Below are 20,723 nucleotides of genomic sequence, written 5' to 3' on the forward strand. Positions count from 1 at the left end.
GGACATCAATCCCTGCTGGATCGATGGGAGTCGCGCGTGTTAGACGGGGACTAGGCTCGGCCCGGCCCTGGGGCCTCGGGACGGAGAAAGTAAAAAGAGGCTGTAGGCCAAAGCCCTGTTTATTATGTTGGTGACATCTTCAGGCTTCTCGTTCATCTGAGCGCTGATTCAGGGGGACAGGCACTGTCAGGACTGCAATTTCACGCATGTTGTGAATTATAGCTTTGATTTTTATGGTGCACAGAGGCTCAATGGGTATATGGGTTCAGTACGCCATCTACCAAAAGAGCAGCAAAAATAATTATAGATAAAAGAAGATACCTTAAAACATAGTAGAGGGATGACCGACGGAGGAATCTTGATCTTTACCTTCGTATAAATACTTGATGTATTGTCTTGAGGCCGGGCCAGAGAGCCTCAGGGTTGAAGTAATCCAATCAGTAGGCTGATGAGTCAGTGTGATGCCACTCATGTTACCACATTGTCTCTCCACTGACAAAGAGAGCCTTCAAAACACATCAGCAACACCAAGTTGAAGCCTTGCTGCCTCCCATCAATCACTCATCAAAAAGTCACAGAGGCAAACCCCGTCTCCAGCTCACTGGCAGCGGGAGCTCATTCAGAGCATCGCATTTTGTTCCCTACTTTACAGCGCAGTGTCTGTCACTTTATGGACCACCGTGTGACGAGAACAGAAGCTAGTAATGGAAAGCCTTCACATCCGTTACACAGGTGAGTTGAGATGATGGGAGCGTGGCTCCGAACCTTCCAAACTTTTCAGCAGCGGATCAGGCCTGGGACAACAGGGGCGTGCTACGCAGGGAGCCCTTTAAACCACGTCCTGCTCATTGACTTTGCGCCATGACAACAAAACAGCTCAGTTTCTTATTCACCACTAGTACAGAGAGTGACTGAGTGTCGGCATCGGCGTAAACGTAAACTGGAAACACCATTTTACTGTTATTAAAATGAGAAACTTAATGACTGACGAGTGGAACTGTATGCTGCATATTTGTGTTGATCAGGCAGAATGCACCTCTGCAGTCATACCAGTGTATGACCCCCCCCCCCACACACACACACACACTGTTCTCAGTCACTTCACGTGAAGCACTTTGATTTAGGAGTCAGATTCCATCATTGTTACAGCCTCATCCTTTTAGGAGATCTCTCGGGGGCACACGCATTAACTTGTACTTTCACCTCCAGTCAAATACAGGACAAATTAAACCTCCGTCTTTGTCTTCACAAATAAGATGGAAAGGAGTGGAAATTAACTCATCCCCCGCTTTCTTTGCCAGCGGTGCCGTGTGCTGAGTTAATGTCTGGAGATTCGGGCTCCTTCCGGGAAGCCAGTTGGATGAGGAAATAAACTGTGGCCAGAAACTGAGTGCTTGGACCTCTATTTCCATACAAAGAGAGGTGCATTTGTGCAGGGGGCATATTTAATAGCGGAAAGGAAGATGCATGCAGATTTAGTTTATGGGTTTTCTTTTGTTTTTTAGTTTGTTTAGTATACAGTTTATTTCCCTGTAGGATGGAGACAGCCATGGAGAGTGCCGGTAAATCCTTTTCCTCAGGGAGGTCAATTAGACAGCCAACAATAATACAAAACAAAAAAGATGGAAAGAAGGAAAAAGCTCACTGATTATGTTTTCATGTCTTTGTGCCGCAAATAAACAAATGAAACATATTCTCAAACTGACACAGCTGCTGCAGATTAGTACAATTTACTTATCAAATAATGGGTATAAATTACAGCTGTGCTTCTTCAAAAAGGGAGTTATATTTGTCTGTTGGAACAAAGCTACTTTATCTCACAGAAATCCCTACATTTTAATAGCTCCTTTGAGACAAGACAAAGAAATATTCGATCTAATTTTCTCTATTTTTCACCGGCCTTCTCTCCTTTGTGGTGAGTGTGAGCACATGAATGCGTGTGTGTGTGTGAGTGTGTGTGTGTTTGTGACATCAATAACCGTGATGGGGAAGAGAGCAGAAGACAAATAGTGCCTGGAGTCTGGCTTTAAGTGACTCCTGTGTTTCAACAACACACAGCGCGAGAGTCCTTGGGAGGCCGTGTATTAATCCACCAGATTTATGACTAAATCTGTCACGGATGGGAGGAGAACACCCTCTGCCTTTCCTTTAGCCAGTCCTGTGAGAAATACACACACACACACACATCCTAAATGTGTGTGTGTAAGTGTGTGTCTACACAGCCTGTAAATGAACAGTGTGTTGTCAGAAACATAACACACATACTTTTTGTTTCAAAAAGATGTGAAAAACACCGATATGTGTAGGCAAACACCATTACTGTATATACTGTACATTTAGTCTGTATTTGCTGCACGGCTGTCTGAAAACAAAAGGTTTATGTATCTGTTGCTTAAAATCTAAAAAGTCACTGAACTTTAAATCTGCATTCCGTTGCAGAAAGGAGGCATCAAGAGATTCCCGAAGTTGTATAATGTTGTATGTCACTATGAATACCTTAAGTAGGAGTATACTGTAAAGGCAAAGATAACCTACATGAAATACATCAGGTCATCAGAGTATATTTGGAGTCGACTCCTGCTGTCCGGATATGAATCATTCATTTGCACCGCGTACGACGAGAGCGATTCAGCTCAGTCCAAAGTGCACTAAGGAGGACGACGCGTGTGATTGGGTGTCCGGCTCAGGAATTGGCTTTCTAATACACCCAAATGGTGAGATGATGAAAACACCGAGTGACAAGGCTGTGACTAAGCAATCACATTGCGAAAGTCGGAGGACAGTGAAGGACATTAGCGGACAGTCATCCCACACATTGGAGAGGAGCGGCAGACCTGTCACTGCACATTCACACGCAGCGATCGCACAGGATAGCTCTTTGCTCTTGCCATTTTCTATTCCATCCCGTCTCAGTATTGCTGCCCCCCCCACACACACACACACACACACACTCTCTCACCCTCTCTTTTGTTTTCGTCATCCACTCGTCACGCTCCCTCCTGCTTGTGGAAGCCAGACAGAGGGACACAGGCAGCATTGATGGGAGTGGACAGGTGGCTGTATGCTACTGGGGCTTCTGGAGTGACGGCTGAGCCAGTCCGGACCGTCTTTGTCACAAAAGCAAACAGCCGCCCCAAACACACACACACACGCATCCACCCCAAACCGCTCCACTCCTGCCAACATGCCAAAATGTCCATCAACACTGGCACTTCGCAAACGCCTGCCCAATTCGTTCCTTTTCCGTCTTGCTCTTTTCATCTTACTTTGCTGCTCACCTCGGTTCTTATAATCGCATTCTTATTCTGTTATTTGCCTTCTCTCTTCCACCCTCCATACACTCCCTCTCTGCAGCAGTGGCCCGCTGTTGACCTCACCAGGGCTGACTATTACCTGAGAGTGAGCTAAATCATAGTCGGGTAATGGAACATGCCACCTTCATTGTGAAGCAACACACACACACACACACACACACACACGCACTGAAACAAAAGCCTCTCCCTCTTGGCCTTTCCCCTTTCCTCTCCCGTTTACATGTTTATCATTTGGCCCGGGTGTTACTGAAATATAGGGCTGATGTTGTTTCTGTCAGCCCTGCGGATGTAGATGGGGATGTCGGGGAATGGCAGCAGCCGGGGCTGAGGCAACTCACAGTTGACCTCCAGCCCTGTTCGTCATTGGAAGGCAGAGTGTGGAGCATCGCCTCAGAAAACAAGGGCTCCTTCTCTTGACAAATATTGCCAGAACAAATACGCCAGAGCTCGGAGAATCCGCAGTGGTTTCCCTGTTTTGGACGAGGGCGAGGAAAAGGGAAGAGACGGGGACAATTTAATGTGACTGGGCCTGGAGATTTGAACTGTTCATCAGGTTCATTCAAAAAATAAATGACATTTTAGTCCAGTGTGCGGTCGGAGAGACCACGAAGCTCCCTAAACGCATGTTCTTCTAAAAATGCACTAGATGTTAGCCACATTACTCAAACATTGAAAAGGCTGCATGAACACTACTATTGTGTCTTCAGTGATAATACTACAGCTCCCAATCAGATCTCTGTCACCCTCACTGAATACCAGAGAATTTATGAAGCCAACTAATACTTAAATAACATGACATGTATGGTAAAAGAACTGTTTCAGGGCGTATTAACACGCTTTTGACGTTCATTTTTGGGACTTGAGTTCACTAAACTCGACTCTCTATACGGTATTTATAGGGATGCGTGTTACAGGTTCTTCAGTACAGATACAGATACCTGGGCTTTGGATATCAGCCAATACAGAGCACCGATCCGATACCAGTGTGTTAATAAGCTGTATGCCTCAAGATCATTCTTTTATGTGTAAGGCAGCATCAGGCTTCACTCAAATATTGCCATCCTAACTTCAATAAATACATCAATATAAATGAACCGAATTGTTATTATTTAAATATTGTGCCCAAGCAACTTGAAAATAAAATCTTCAATCCTGCATAGAAATGTCATCTCTTTAATCTCTCACCGCCATTGTTCTTCCGCAGCGCTTTGTTCCTGCGATGCATGTGCTCAGGTGTATTTTTCTTAAAAAACAGGAAACACTGGCCGGCTTTGATTGATTTGAATCGACAGGGAAAACCCCGTTGTTGCAGCAGGCAGCTCTCGAATAGCAGATGTTGCCGCTTCAAATCAGAAAATATTTTGTGGAATAATGTGGAACCCTGACACCTTGTTAAAGTGTCCTCAAATGTCATTCAGCATTAGCATAAAAATTGACTTGCCACCTTGGTTCAGTGGCCCACATCCACTCTCCATGCAGACTATAGCATCAAGCCGCCCGCCGCTGCTTTATTTCCCATTCCCTTTTTACAGACAGCTTCATGGTGGCACGTTGTGTGTTTTCTCAGCAGTCCGTACGGTGAAACTGTTGTAGAATTGCACTGTGCTCCATACGCCGCACTAGCGTGCCCGATCCTGGTCTGGTCCCGCTCATCTCAGTGTAGCTGACTGACTGACTGACTGGCCAAGGCCAGCTGGACTTTATCTATATGGGCAGAGTCACAAGTGCATCTCCATCTTCCTCATCTCACTCTCTCATGCCCATCTGCTGTGAAGCCCCTCTCACCCTCATCTCTCTCTGCCAATATCTCTTTGTGTGTGCATCACTTTCACATCCACAGTTTCTGCCAGCTCCCCATCATTTATCCTGCTTCTTTCCTTCTCTCCCTCTCCTTCCTTCCTTCACCCTTGTCCCTCCTATAGTACCTGCATCCCTGGCTCCTACCTTCTTGCTGTCATTTCTCCCTCTTTAAATCTCCCTCCCTTTCCATCCCCTATCACCGAAACGCTCAGCTGATAATGTGCTCAAGATGACCAGCAGAGGACTGCAATGCAGACATGCCAGAGCCTAAAGAGTGTGTGAGAGACAGAAAGAGAGAGAGAGAGAGAGAGAGAGAGAGAGAGAGAGAGAGAGAGAGAGAGAGAGAGAGAGAGGGAGGGAGAGGGTGGGTGAGTTAATGCGGATGGTTGGTTTGTGTGTGTCTAGATTGTTTGCTACGGTGCTGCCTAAATCTGATGTCCGGCGTCCGCCATTACAGCATTTTTCATCCCGTAAAACGCCACACTCGTTCTATGGATTATAAATGAATTCGTCATCTGAAGCGCTCATGAGCTTCAGGTCCTAATTAGCCAAAATGAATATGGTTTCCTGACAAAAACAATGGCACTGGCAAATTGGCTATTGACCTCCCTGGTCAATATGGAGAGAGGGACAGAGTGAAGCATTAAAGGGACAGTGTCTAAGTTTAAGTGGCATCTCGTTTGTGGCAGGTTGCAATCAACTAAATAGCCCTCAAACATATAGGATTTTAAAAACGAATTAATTCAGAACAGAATTGTAAGTTATTTATAATTTAGATATATTGTTCCTAGAGCAGCAACAGTTATGTTTCCAGCAGCAAATTCACTGTATAAAGTCATTAATATCTCACTGGAAACAAATAGAAATGTTATTTATTTTATCAACATTTTACGAGTTAGGTTTATAAAGAATGAAGAACACAGGAATCCCTCACTATCGGTCATTCCTCCCGTCTTCTGTCCATCTGGCTGCTTTATCTCAGCCGACAGAGAAGTTCAGTAAAATAACTTTTGGCCGATCGTTCATGCTGTGCTTGTGTAGACACAGCGTGGCCGACCGAATTAGGTTTCACTTTCGTTTTACATGTTCACAGATGTATTGATTAAGTATTGGCTTTTTACTCGCAAATATTTTATTGCACGTACAGCAACAAGTGTAGGTGCCGTCACCTCGAGTATCACTTCACCTCTGCTCGCTCTTAGCGTGTATTTTCAATCAATACTACAATCTTTAATTATTTAGCACCGGGGCCCGTTTAATACCGGGTTTTGTAAACGCATCCCCACCTTCAGATAACGTATTACGAGAAAGTCCAGTGCCTGTTCTGGGCTGCTGTAGAAACATGGCGGTGCAAGATGGCGGACCCCGTGGAAGAGGACCCGCTCCCTGTGTAGACATAAATGGCGTTTCTCATTCCTTAACAAAAAGAGATACATGCTCCTAAGGAGGACTGTTACATGTCAAACACCTTCTCAGCTGTGACATAAGAGAGAGGAGTTAAATTATAAAAGTCTCTCTCCGTCCCCCTAGAGTGCAAAACCACACACACACACACACACACACACACACACACACACACACACACACACACACACACACACACACACACACACACACACACACACACACACACACACACACACACACACCTCCTTCTCAGCCCATCACCGCTCTACAGCTCAGGTGCACAGATTTAGAAGACTGACACATTCTAAAGTATCAAAAGAAAATATGTGCAAACGCCAAAGTGACAACACATGCATCTCTGCTGAAAGAGCTGTAGTTACTGTAGCCTGCATCACCACAGTGAACGACGACACACACAGAGAGAATAAGAGTGACATCATTCTCCACCAGTGGAGAAAGATCTAGACACCAGACAACAAAAGCATGCAGATTTGAGCCAGAGACTGGTCTGTAACTGAACCCTATCTGTCACCAGCACGCGGGCCTTTATGAGAACAAATGGAAGCTTTCAAGACCAGAACGACATAACCTTTCCTCACAGAACGCACACCAGCCTCAGACCAATGTTGATATTAGCCTCCAGGCGTCCGATATAAGCTGATTCAGCATTTCATCCAAACAATAATTCAAAGAGTTTAGCAAATTTGCTATTCTGGGACTGGTCATGGCTTAGTGGTAACCCAAACACATGTGCATTTAGACACGCTGTTCTGTTACTGCCACCAGTTACATCCCAGCTGCTGCTGCTGCTGCTGCTGCAAAGAAGAAGCTATTCAGCTAGTCTGGCCACTGGTCTAACACAAATCAGATAATGGCAGGCAACTACAGGGCGGTGCGTAATATGGAGATTAAATGGCTCTAACACAGAACATTATGCATGTCCCAGTAGGAGATTTTTTTTTTTTAGCTTTCAAGTCATCTCTCGTGGTGTTTGAGACCTGCAACCTTCTGATTTTCAAAGACAATTGGGAATTTTCCTTGATGGTGTTCATTCACACAAACACAGGCAGACAGACTGCAGACAGACAAGCGCTCCCCCTCCTCACTCCTACAGCTCTCCCTGCTCCATCGCAGGGAGAGCTGGTCGCTGATGTGAAACATCAATTTCCAGGTTAGCTGCTCTGTGTGGCTCCGGCAGGTATCAGCCGTGACCCACCTGGGCCAGATAAGCAGCTGCAAGTAGCTGATCTGCCACCCAGCGAGGCACCTGTACTGGAGAATGGGGAAACGTGCACGCACACACGCACACATTAGTAAACAAATACTAAAACCTGAAACAATGAATTTAATTTGAGGTAAGAATGAAAATACAGCAAAACAAAAACAGTCTTTTTACATTTCCAGTAAATGTGGTGTTTGAATATCACTAATTTCTCCAAATGAGTACGGACTGCTGCAATTAAACCTATAAGGACTCTCTCACACACACACACACACACACACAAGTGTAAACAACTGAACTCTGTGGCGATGCTGATAATTTGGGGTAATGAAAAAAAATAACTAGAATCACCTTCATAAATATTGTTGTGTTCTCTTTGTGAGTGAGACGGAGAGAGAGCGAGAGCATGCGGAATCATCAGACACAGAAATACAGTCGACACATTCAATTCGATTTGAGCCCGAGCTTCATTTGGAGCCAAAAAGAGTGTTAGCTAAATGTGTATCAGCGTGTGTAAGCCCATCCTCAGCTGGTCAGGTAATCTAACCACCACCACCACCATCACAGTGACGCCTGTCAGCTCAGTGCTGGGCGCCTTGGCAGCGCTGCTCAACCTGGTGTCGCTCCACATTCCCACAGACATCTTCAATTAACTTTTACAACCCAGAGAAATATCACACACACACACACACACACACACACACACACACACACACACAGCCTGAGGCTATGCAACACGCTTCCCCCCTCTTTGTCTCCGTCTGTCGGTAGTCTCTAATAGAGTATCACAAACGAGGGGAACTCTGGAGCCTTGACTGATTGATTGTTGGAAATATAGTTCCGGTTTTAAACATTCTGTAAACTACTAGAATACATTTAAGGTTTGTGTGATTTGAAGGACGACCACAAGACAAACAGATTTGGAACGTAATGGTGGGGGTCCTGTGTAGAAACACAAAACATCAGAAGTGCATCGCTGAATAGAAATGCATTATGTTTGGATATAAATATACATTTGTCAAAAATGTATATAACGTGGATTGTCTTTTAAGTTCAGATGTGAAATCTGTGTTGACTGTAAACCAGCCGTCTTGCAAAGACTGTGGACGAGGGCTTTGGGTTTCACATCGACACGCCTGCAGAAACTGTAGAGATTCAGCGGTGGAGAGAAACTAAGAACATCTGGTCGAGACTGTACACAACATTATCAGCAAAACTATGAGGTCATTGTAACTTAAGCGCTTCATTTCTGTTCTGAAGGATCGGAAAGCTTGGTCTTGGTCTAAAATAGCTTCGGCTAATTAGGTCTTAACGGCAGTTATATGTTAGTATGAAAGTGCATTTGAAGACTTTTCGCTGCTCTTTTTGTCATGAAATCAGTCGTACATAAGTGCACTGGTGTGGCGAAGAGCTTATTGGTGATTGGATGAATGCTTTGCTTTGTTACACCCCCTTTACATCAGGCCAGGAATAATGGTATGGATAGACAAACTTGGCCAATATTAAAACTAAATCTATTTTGCTTTGTGTGCCTCTCTGTCCCCACGGCCCTTTCCAAATTGGTATAACCTTCCTAATGTTTTATCCCTCAGAATGTTTGCGCATGCTGCAATAATGTCTCCGGCTTCCTGAACCCACTCGCCATGTATCGTGTAAAATGATCCATCTTCAGTCATTAAGTCCTGTTTTGTTATTAGGTTTTTCTTAAGGCACGTAAACTATAGAAATGAGACAAATCAAGTGCAAAACAAGTTGTTTAAATGTCAATTACAAAACGTGTAATGAGGTTTTCCTGTTAGCAGCTGAGTGACCTGACTTTGTTTCGAACATAATTGAAACATATGAAGTTGAATCGTTTTCTTACACCACTGCCTGCATTGTATTTGATTTAAGACTGCTTTATGCATCAATATTATTTATTCAAATAAAGGTTTTCTTCAGTGCAGGCTGAAAGTCAGATATAGCTATAGCTAAGACGACCAGGGACCAGTGATGATATTAAAATGATGTACGAGTAGCAGCAGGATGCTTAGCATTCGTGGAAACTCAGAAGCAATGTTGCAATGAGAGGCCAGAGTGTTGCGAGTGTTTGCAATGGCCGTAATAACACTAACACATCACGTGCTGGGTAAGTGCTGACAATATAGCGCAGCACAGCGTCATGATGGATGGTGTGTTTGCAGACACCACTGAACCGTGGACCCCATTATTTCCTGGGGGAGGAAGTGGGGGGGAGCGAGGCACCACGGAGAGAGATAAGGGATGATGGACTAAACCAAAACAGGAGGTCCCTCATGCATTATTGGGAAACCATTGTGGGAGTCAATGCAGCAGCTCAGTGACAGCAGAGAGCTGTCGCGGGAGGTAAGAAGATCAAGTGTATCCCCTTCCTAAAGTTTGGTGGGGGAGGATGCTTCACGTGGAGAGAAAAACTTCCAGTCATTAAGAATATCTCCGGGCCATGTTGCGACTCATCTCCCGCTAAGATCAGGTGGGAACGCTTCACTTCTGCAGCTGGTAGATAGGGTTTATAAAACTAAGACACACACACACACACATTCGCTCTCTCAGTCTCATGCACACAGCGCGTCCGCCAACTCAAACTCATAAACAGTGACAGATACAAGAGCAGTTGCCAGAGATGCAGAAAGGACACACACACACACGTCGCATTCAAATTTGGCTAAATGAGGGCTGAGAGCGGGAGCAGAAACAGACCTCTGAGCTGTCCGGCTCGCAGTCGGACAGTAACGAATATCTAGAGCACGAGCCGGGTAAGAGACAGGCCTGGATACCAGCCAACATCCCAAAGGCATGGACTCAACTCTCAGAGGAACTGCCCTCTCTCCGTCTCCTGACGATTCCCTGATTACCCTTTCATTTTATCACTGCTCGTCTTTCTTTATTTCCATTTCTACTCAGGATTATCTGGTCTGAAGAGGCAAAGGACAGGCAGGGTATTCTTGGATGTCTTCTAGTCTTCTGCAAAACAATCTGCCGGCATCGTGAGGTCATTTTAGATAATTAAAATGTCAAAAAACAGAAATGAAAGGTTCTCACTTCTTCAGAAGGGCTTGGACCTTGTTTCCCGATGAAGAAAACAAAAAGGTTTTAGGGGGAAGGAAAGGGATGTTGCAGATTTAAATTAAAGCATTTGAAGCGGAGCAATTCTCTTCCTCCTCCTTTGTTTGTTTGTCTTGTGTTTACACGTCAGACGGGACGGGTGAGGACCCTTTATTGCTTTTTCTGATGTATTGTTTGGTTGACGAACATATTCAGAATATTACCTTGAAGATCTTTCTTAATGCAAATGACCTTTTCTCACATAATTTCCCATGGAGAAATATTAAAATGTGTTTTATATTTTGGATCCCTGCTTTCATTAAAATAAATGCTGATCCAACATTTGTGTGTTGGAGAGTTGGAGGAACAGGCGTTATGATCATCGACATATTTCCTAAAAAAATATACTATTGCATATAAATTTCACAAATGTTGCACAATAGAAAATGTGCCTTTGTGTCATTAAGTGTCTTAATGTTGGTTATGCTGTAGGTGCATTACTGACAACAATTAAACTGGCATGGTGGACTAGACACTGATGAATCATGGGATGTATTTTGCTCTGAAACAGTAATATTGTGTGGTGTTTTGGTTCGGTTTGTTTTACTTATTCAGTGTCCTGTGCATAGATGTTTTGCAGGACGTGCCAGTTCACACATTCACACCTGAAACACAGTACTAGTCTAATCTGTTGGTCACTGAGCAGCACCACTGCAGCACACGGGGTTAAATATCTACATACTGTACGTGGTCGCCTGTGAACACAGACTGAGTGACGATATTGGGCCGTATTCTTAGAGGGAGCGCTTTCATTACAATTCTCAAATCTGGATACACATTTACTTCACATGCCTGATGTCAGTACATATTTGCACATGCAATATCTTAAATATCATACTTTGGGTCAGAGTGAAAGGAGAATTATCAAATGGTGGAATGGACAAAAATGTTGATGGTAAACCTTTCAGCTTTAGCGCTAAAGAGGGGTTTTAATCTGAACTGTGTATACAGCTCACTAATGAAGCAGTGCTTGGGTCTCCTCCACTGTGCTGTGTAAATCAGCACCAAGAAGAGTCAGCAGGTAAGGTTCAATCATTTGATGAGCAGCAAAACAGACCTGAGTGCTCTTATCTCCAGTGTGACTAACGGAGAGTCAAATATGGATTCCACAATAGCAAACACAAAAACCTCTTGAGCAGGAGAAAAGCTGCAGCTTTAAAGCAGCATTTATGTTCTTCCTGTAGTCTTTGAAAGCAGACGTTACTGTTTTCAATGTTACGTCAAAGCTTTTTTTCACTGGTGCAGAAACACTGTTCCTGTCACAATACAAACACAAAATGTTCCTTCGTATTAGCAAAAGCACGGGAAATCCTAAACCGACATTTTAAAGTTCACTCAAACTTTTAGATTACCTGAAAGCAGAGAGTAAAAGCCTAAATGCCAAGAAACTTCTCTCTGAACAAACAAAAGATGGCAATTTGCACACTTCAACATTTATACTTCCTCCACAATGCAGTAACATTTAGTCAAAGGAGGACTTTGGACTCTGTCAATTAATATCATGTCATCAATAAGAGAATTCGGAGGTCTTTAAATAATATGTATAACTTAAAATATCCGTTCTGCCACAAGATTGTCCGACACAGTTTCTATAACCGGGAAGCATTGGTCCTGTTAAGATCAAGGAGCGTTTACACTCAAGCACCATCAATCTACAGTAGCTAGCAATAGTATGAATACGGCTTTGTTTATGAGTGCAGCCAACACACCGGTGCTCAATACACTAATTCATAAAGTGGTGAAAGCGAGAGTGTCCTGAGGACGGAGTGTTGACAAGCCATAGTTAATGTAAAGTGCACCAGGCAGCTGACAGTGGGGAATAGGCTGGGGAGAGAGAGTACACAGACATTATCAACACGTTTAGGGGAAGGCTCTAATAAGTTGTTCCTTGGGGCTACTTCCTGCTCCTTAATTATTATTGAATTAGGAACGCCACGGAGCTAATTAAAAGTGCAAGGTATTTACTGTGGCAGAAGAACGTGAGGGAGCAGCGGAGAGAGCGAGTGAAAAGGGAAAAAGGAGAGCAAAGGAGTTAAGACAGAAGGTAGACATTTGAACTGTTTTAACGGTGTCATAGTACTGGCACATAAAGCTGAGATTCTACATATTTAATGCACAGGATTGAAAATGGCTTGAAAACATTGGCCCAGCCTCTGAAGTCATGTTCCCTGCTGGTATTATATATAAAGATACTATAAAAAGGGGCCTATTTGGGCTTAAATTAGAGCAGCTATGTCACCTACTAATGCTGAAACTGGCAGGTGTGCTGCTTTGAATATCCAAATTGTCCACTGTGTGATGTAGGGGACAGTCCTTTTCTATTGGAAATGATTTGTATATTTTGTTATTTAACTAAAGAACAAGTGTGTTGATAGATATGAATGATTCCCAACGACTGAAATCTTTGTTTGAATTAATGAATCATGTAACAAATAGGGCCAGAAGCTTCTCTCTTAAATTTGAACGTATACAATAACTTATCCCGTGTAAATGAAAACACTTATCTTAATGACGTTAGCCTAAGCCACACTTTTGAAATGTAATCAGACAGCGAGGCCGTACGCTAGATTGGCACAAACTAAAAGACGCACACAAACCGTCCCAGCAGAGTGTGGAAGTTTCTTATTTTGAACAAATGTTGTGTTCTTCCCACAAGTTAATTACTCAGTAGAGAGCTTAATCTGCCGAATCAGGGCAAAGTGGATTAGGAGATGAGAGCGTTTAATCAAAGTGTTCTCTCGGTCTAATTACACATCCCATTTCCTGACACAACACGCACTGTTATCTGCCACCGCAGTTAAACATCAGCTCCTCTGTTTAGCTGCCCCCCCTAAGAGTGAGCGATCCCACCGCCTGGATGTGACCGAAATGCATGAAACATAATCACATGCATACACACTAAATGGACATACACACACACACACATGCAGTTATGAAGAGAATGAACATGAAGGAGAATTTTGTTCCTAACACCATGAAATATTCCTCTTGCAAATATTGACATAAATCACAAGAGGCATCGTATCACTGCAGCGTACAGCAGCCCTCCATTGCAGCCTAATCACACATCATTTATACCAGAGGGGACTACAGACTCCTCTTTGGTTCAGTCTCATGCGGGCATCAAACTGTTGTGTTCCTGCATGAGAGACGATGAAGACTGTGCTGTACTCAGTGGTAAAGGACAGTATGTATATGTAAATACAGTATATATATATATGTCAGAGGAGTGAGTTCACACAGAGTGAGTGGCCTTCTCCCATTGCGCTACACGTGCTTCGACAGCACACAGCTGTGCAGCATCTTTAAAACAGCATGTGCTGGTTCCTGCAAACAAACCCCTTGCTGGTGAGAGGAACGGCTGTAGCCTTAGATCAAATATACATGCTGTTTGGATGCGTTCTCTCATCTCTCTGATAAATAATCACGCGCTCCTGCCTGCCTTACGGAGCGGAGGCTACTGGCTCGGAGGCCATGAGCTTAAGTCACTGATCTGCTGCCTGACCAAGGCCAGATAGTGGTGTGTACACATGCATGCGCACCAGTTTTAAACTGAAGGCAGTCTGCATTGCTCATCTCCATAATATGGTATCATGGTCCTTTCTGGGCATGTGTCAGTCCATTGCTTGTTGCACAGACTGCTTCTTGGCATTACCTCACACAACCTGCTCACGTGAACCCTATACGCTGCTACATCACCACCAAGACTGAGCCCAACAACCACCATGGTAACTAAATGCGACCAATCGGAGTGGCTGTGGAAACCTGATTGCTGGGCTCAAGTCCTGCAGTTTGGCAGGTGCTCATTTATGTTCATCAAATGTGCGGTAAAATATCAGCCTAATGAAGAACAGAGGAAAGTGAGAATTTCTGAATACGATTAAACCGCCGTCATTGTGCCCTGAAAGCACAGTTTAACAATCCTTTATTCTTTGCACAGTCTTGGCACTGAACCTTGAGATGAGAAAATATGTATTTTCAATCTACCCTTTATTCAAATCAAGAGTAAGAGCAATGTCAGCATTGAAATTGCTGCCGGGCTACTCTATTAAGCCAGTGTGCTGGATGATAAGTAATCTGGAGTTTTTGTGTGAGGCTGTTTGTGGTGAAACGGAACATCTCAATATTCTCAACCATGTCACATCCTCCACTCCCAAAACGCACACACACACACACACATTTTGGCCCGAGTGTGTGTCTATGTGTTCATGAATTGGAGGGCCTCCTAGACGAGGACATCTGCTGAGCTAATAAACAATAATCTTGACAAATTGTCACTGTCCGATCACTCAGCCCGCCCTCATAATCACACCACTGAAGAAGTCATCAAAGGCCGAGCCAGGGACATGACTGACAGCTCTCTGGACCGGTGGAAGGCGTTGCTGGACCGAAGCCCAGCTGCCTCTGAGGAGAGGACACGATGATTCATGGCCAGAGGGCAACCTGGACAGAGTGGTTAGGGAAATTAGCAACGCCACCCACCAGCACATGCGTGCCCTTCACTGGTTAGAACACAAGCGGAATAAAGAATTAGCTTTCTGCCACAAACTGCTGGGGTCATGATAATGATGATGAGGATGATGATTCACGGTAGGCTCAGTGGGATACCTTACCTCTTCCTGGCTGCAGTACACAACTACGATGATGATGATGGAGTTGACGCTGAAGGCGATGGTGACTGGGATAGCATCGATGGCGGAGGCTTAGTGGTGTAGTTGAACTTTAATGACCCCAAGAAAAAGTGTGAAAAGGGAAGACACTATAGGTCATCTGTGCCTGAGAGGGCGTAGACACGGATAAGCCAACACGGGATGACTCAGTCTAGTGCTGACAGACTGGCGGAGTGTAAAGGTCATGTGATAAAAAAACAAACTTCGAGAAAATCAATCCCATATAAAGGATTTTAATTCCAAGCCACTGACACCCTCAGAGATGATGAAAAGCTAGACATCCTCAAATTGCCCTGTCAATCACTGCAACCAACAAAAAATGACAAAAAAATAAATAAGAGGGGTGGGGGATGATGAATCCAGGAGGAATCGGACCCAACCGCGTCTGGTGTTCACGCGCAAACCGCCAACAGCAGTGGGACACAACATGTAAGCAAGCGTAGAGTAACATGGAGGATATCACATCTGGATGAACTCTTTCATCCAGACATCAACACCAGGACGAGGAAGATCCAAAGCATCCCAGGTGTCTTTTTGTGTCAGCTATAGTATATTATAGAAAATCTCTCAGGCTCTGGAGCTTCCTTCTCATCACACACACACACACACACAAACGCATACAAGCATCCTGGTAAGAGACATCCATTGCCATCACTGTCAGTGCCTTTTTTGACATCTCTCTTTACTTTTTGTTTTCACTTTCTCGGTTTATATTCAAGCGACACGAGGACAGACCATTTGTGTGCAGTAAACAAGAATGACAAAAGCAATCCGCAAAGACAGCTTTACTGTACTTTCTTTAGACAACGTGGATACATCAAATACAACGTGCTGGCACTCCACAGAGACTCACCGACTGGCATGTCTTCATAGATGAGGAGGTAGGTCGAGAAGAAGTAGTTCAGGAAGCGTGGAGGCTGGTTGGAGCCTGTGATGAAGACAGAAGGAAAAACTTCTTTGCTCAAATACATTGGAGCAAATGTATTCTGTGTAAGACAGTGTGTGACACCTGGAAAAATAAAGTAACACAAAATGTTTGGAGGTTTTCAAAAGGTGAATATGTCAACAGTAAAGTAATGACAGAAATTAATAGAGAATTTCACATATCGTTTACTTTCAGTTCATTTTCCACTAGCTACTGTCAGCTGTTCCTATTGCAGCCTGTGTACCTCTGAATGCAATACAAGTATTGTAATGTAAAAGAATGGGTTGATGGCTTAGTCAATACACACACACACACACACACACACACACACACACACACACACACACACAGCAGTGAACAGATGAAAACCGCCAACAATCTAAAATGGGAAGAAGACAGAGTCTTTGTTAGACATACCTCTGCAGCACATCAATCACTCAGCAGAGGGACAGATATCTGACCTTGAATAACATGCACTTCTATTCTGGTCAGATCCAGCTCCGCAACACCAAACGTCTTACACAGTGCATCTCATTGTAGAGAGAACCACTTAGCAGCCAATATAAAGCATTGCAGGCAGGGAACATCAAGTACACACAGTGCATTACGCTGACGTCCGTTGTAAACATTATTTTCATGCTTTAACATAAATAGCATGTTTACATGGTCCGTCTGTCGGTAGAGTCATACGTATCTCCGGCGTCCATGAAAACAATTCAACATGGTCAAAAAAGTGAGCTCTTCACAAATGATATGATCAAAACAATTTTAATAAAGGTTACTTGTATATCTTTGAAGTATGAGTATATTTGTACGTAATAAAATCAGGCCAAAATGACATTGACTCTGTAGCGACACGTCAGAGGGCCTGTTTAGGGGGTTAATAGTCTGCCGTGTTATGGTCGTGGGTTTAGTTCTGTGGTGTCAGAAGGCAGCGGGACACGAGCGCTTTTGTTGGGAAGATCAGGGAACAAAGCTGATGGTCTTTGATCAGCTGAGCTGTGCGGCAGACCACAGAGACACTGCAGCGGTCCGTTTGAAGTGAGAACACTCGACAGAGGGAATCGCCGCTTTGAAAGTGGGAGCTTCTCATTCAGTCATGTGCCCGCCTGTGTGGAAGAAGATCTGTATCTCTGGCTTGCCACTGTGGCTTTTGGTGGGTGCCAAGCACATGGCGCGTGCTTCACTGGATCGGGGGTGATGAGGAGGACGACGGTTAACAAGCTCCTGTCCATACCTGTGGTGTAATTACTGCGGGGCACCGCGTCAAGCTTGGATAGTCCGATGCAGATAGATTACTGCCACAAAATAATCACAGCAATGATCATCAATCCAATTTGACGGATCAGGGAAGTGATGCTCAAGGAGGAGCGCAGGGTCAGTGTGCTAATGGGGTCGTAACAGGGAGGGAGGGAGGGAGGGAGGAAGAAAGCCGGTATATTGAAAGCAAACACAAGGTGAGAGGTGAGAGTGAGAGGCTGGAGGACTCCAGAGATAGATAAAAAAAAACCTTGATAAACTCGTTGTGTTTGATGGAAAGAGGTTGTGGCATTCGCTTAATAACTTTCCCCGCTGCTTCAGCGCTGTGTGTGATTGGACGTGTCTCCTGTCTGTCACTGTGAGACAGTTACCGGGACTTTCCACAACATAGGCGCTCGCTGTGCTCGCTGAGATCGCCGTCTCTCTCGTGCCCTCACAGAGACACACACTCAAATATTTTATCGTAGTTCTTGGGCCAAACAATAAATGTGGGACATTATGCAAAGACAGTGTTTGAAGACTGAAGTAATGACAGTGATAAAACGTGTCAAAATACATAGAGCATATACAGGACTGAAAAGGAACAGGTGTACAAGTCAAGAAAGGGAAAGGGAATACATCAAGTGTAGAGCGTAAGTGACAGAAAACCCTTTCAGGCAGTTAATAATGAAGAACTGAGAGGGAAGTGGGAGAGGTACTGTACTGTTAAACGCTTTAAAATCCTGCTATCCAATCTCTGCTTCCCTTACTGTGGACTGGCAGTATTCATATTTTACCAAGTCACTGATAAAAGACATTAGGGAAACCAGAAGTATTCATAAGACCGTATTGACTGACTAACATAAAGTCGTTTTATAGTTACATGTTGATGCCACAGTGATATTTTTAAACTTGTATTCCTCTTTTCAGTGGACTGAACATACTCCTTCAATTATTCAGCTTCCAATTCACACTGTTGCTCATGTTCACAAAAACAGCTGGTGAGTAGAACCACCGTCCTCTGCTTCTTGCCACTGAGACGCTACACTGGTGTACATTAAATAGAAAGGGACTCACTGAGCCAGGAATACCTTAGTCATGGTAGAAATGATGCAGCATCGTTGTGGATGGAAATACAAGTCAGGAGGACTCACCTTCACAGACAGAGCGGAGGATGAGAAAGGGAAGGAGGAGCTTGGCAATGGTCATCCTGCCGCCTAAACCCACGCTCCACGACATCACCTGCACCTGATGAAGCAAACACACAACAGTCACACAATTATTTCTGTCAGCCGCTTATCACCACACTGCAGTTTGATTCTAGCCACATAATGTCCAAAGGCATTTCAGCTCCTTTATGTCGGCTGATTACTGTGTAAGTGAGTAGGAGACGCGATCGGCGTAATTAGGGGACAGAAAAAGGATGCGCCGCACAGCATGCTTCAAGCAGGTGTTGTGCGTCTGCCTGAGGGTTTGGGGTGTTAATGAGGGACAATTCACACACAGCAACAGCTCATTTACAGTAGAGTGCTCACTGTTTAATAGCCATCAAGACGTTGCACAAAATAAATAATTGAATTACCACCGTGTGATTGTATGCCTCCGCTAACCAGTCCAGTTGTATTTTACATCCATGTCTATCCAGATTCTTTTTTTTTTTTTTTTTATATCATAGTATTGACATGTCTGATTCCAGTGAATAATATCCAGTGAGCAACATGCCATCTTCACCTAGAGACTATTCCCACAGAGAAGCTCAATATCAGCTTCTGCTGGGTACCAGAGGACAGTGCAGGCAGTGTGGTTGCGCTAGGGCCCGTGGGGTCAAGGGGCCCTTAGAGAGAGCGGGCCCTCCAACAGTGTGTCGGGTGGAGAAACTTGGAAAAATTCAGATTGCTATATCCTCAGAAAAAAAAGCCTGCGTTCAAAGATCATGTGATCATGTGATGTTATAAGCGGTAGCTAGTTCAGCCGCAAAAGACTGCAAGCTGAACCCATCTGTAAGAGGCAGACAGTAACGGGGGCCCGTCGCAACTACCTGGAGGCAAAGCTCATACAAGCACCTTGAGGGCCAGATCAGTAATGAACTGGACCCACTACACGAGGACAGAGCAGACTCGGATCCTTCAGTGTGTGTTTAGAGGTGTTTACTGTCTATGTTGCTGGAAGGAGAACAGCAAAGACTTGCCTCTGAACTGTAAATTGCTGCACAGCTTTATCAGTGGCTGCATCTTTAACTTGCAGATATTCTGAGGAAAGGTAAACACTCTCTTGAGCCGACATGTTGAGAATCGTGTGTTGGTCCTCTCTGCCCTCCCTCTCTTTTGTTCCCTCTCTTTACGCCGTCATTGTCCCGGCAAGGCATCACTGGTCGGCCAACTCATTCAGTGTCAATTTAATTTTGACGGGTTATCTTTCTAAATTCTCGTTTCTCCCCAAAGCCCACTGTGTTTCAGCTCACGTTAAAACTCAGACTCCTTGTCCTTCAAGAATCTGATGGCAAAATAAACCACAGAAAGTCGTGCGAGAGGCAATAAAATACAATACGCACGCTGCTTTGTGTTGCTGCTGGCTGTCGTGTTGCTGCCAGAGATATACAATCGATTCATATGGATTCAATTCAGACAAAAGCAGCTCAAATTTACAGGTGAGTGAGGAAGACGTGCAAGGTAAAGAACTGGGGGGGGGGGGGGGGGGGGGGGGGGGGTCATTGCTTATTGTATACATGCGTCTGTGTCTGTGCATGCGCGCGCTTATATCAGTTGTGCATGTGTGTCAGTTTGAATAGGCACATTTGTTTTCATTTGGATTCTCGTTTCCTCAGCATTATTGCATTTCACTTCCTGTAACAATTCAACCTACACGGTTATGTCTGCTCCTCCTTTTTTTAAACTTTATTCCTTCCTCATTTCCCTTCCTTTTTTATTTGCTTATTCACTTTCATTCATCTCTCTTACTGGGCCCTGAAGACCTCTCATACTCTCTCCTCCCTCGTTGTCGTGGTGCTCTAGTAAAGGCTATTA

The 20,723-nt window shown here is 44.3% G+C and overlaps 1 protein-coding gene across 3 annotated transcripts in view; it reads right to left on the reverse strand.

Annotated features, from left to right (window-relative positions):
• The window catches only part of cdh23 (cadherin-related 23), a 139,168-nt gene extending 120,229 nt beyond the window's left edge, over positions 1-18,939 (reverse strand). For 2 of the 3 annotated variants that reach the window (XM_076076534.1, XM_076076535.1), the window contains exons 1-2: positions 18,855-18,939; positions 16,390-16,464 (exon numbers count right to left, since the gene is read on the reverse strand). In XM_076076534.1, coding sequence (XP_075932649.1) covers positions 16,390-16,464; positions 18,855-18,939 — 160 coding nt within the window. Of the gene's footprint in view, positions 1-16,389; positions 16,465-16,668; positions 16,672-18,854 lie in introns of all 3 variants that reach the window. The other variant, XM_076076536.1, reaches the window with a different exon arrangement.
• Positions 18,940-20,723: the final 1,784 nt, after the last annotated feature.

This window comes from Anarhichas minor, unplaced genomic scaffold (assembly GCF_050575085.1).
Source record: "Anarhichas minor isolate MPS153535 unplaced genomic scaffold, ASM5057508v1 ptg000058l, whole genome shotgun sequence".
In the NCBI taxonomy this organism is placed as follows: Eukaryota; Metazoa; Chordata; class Actinopteri; order Perciformes; family Anarhichadidae; genus Anarhichas; species Anarhichas minor.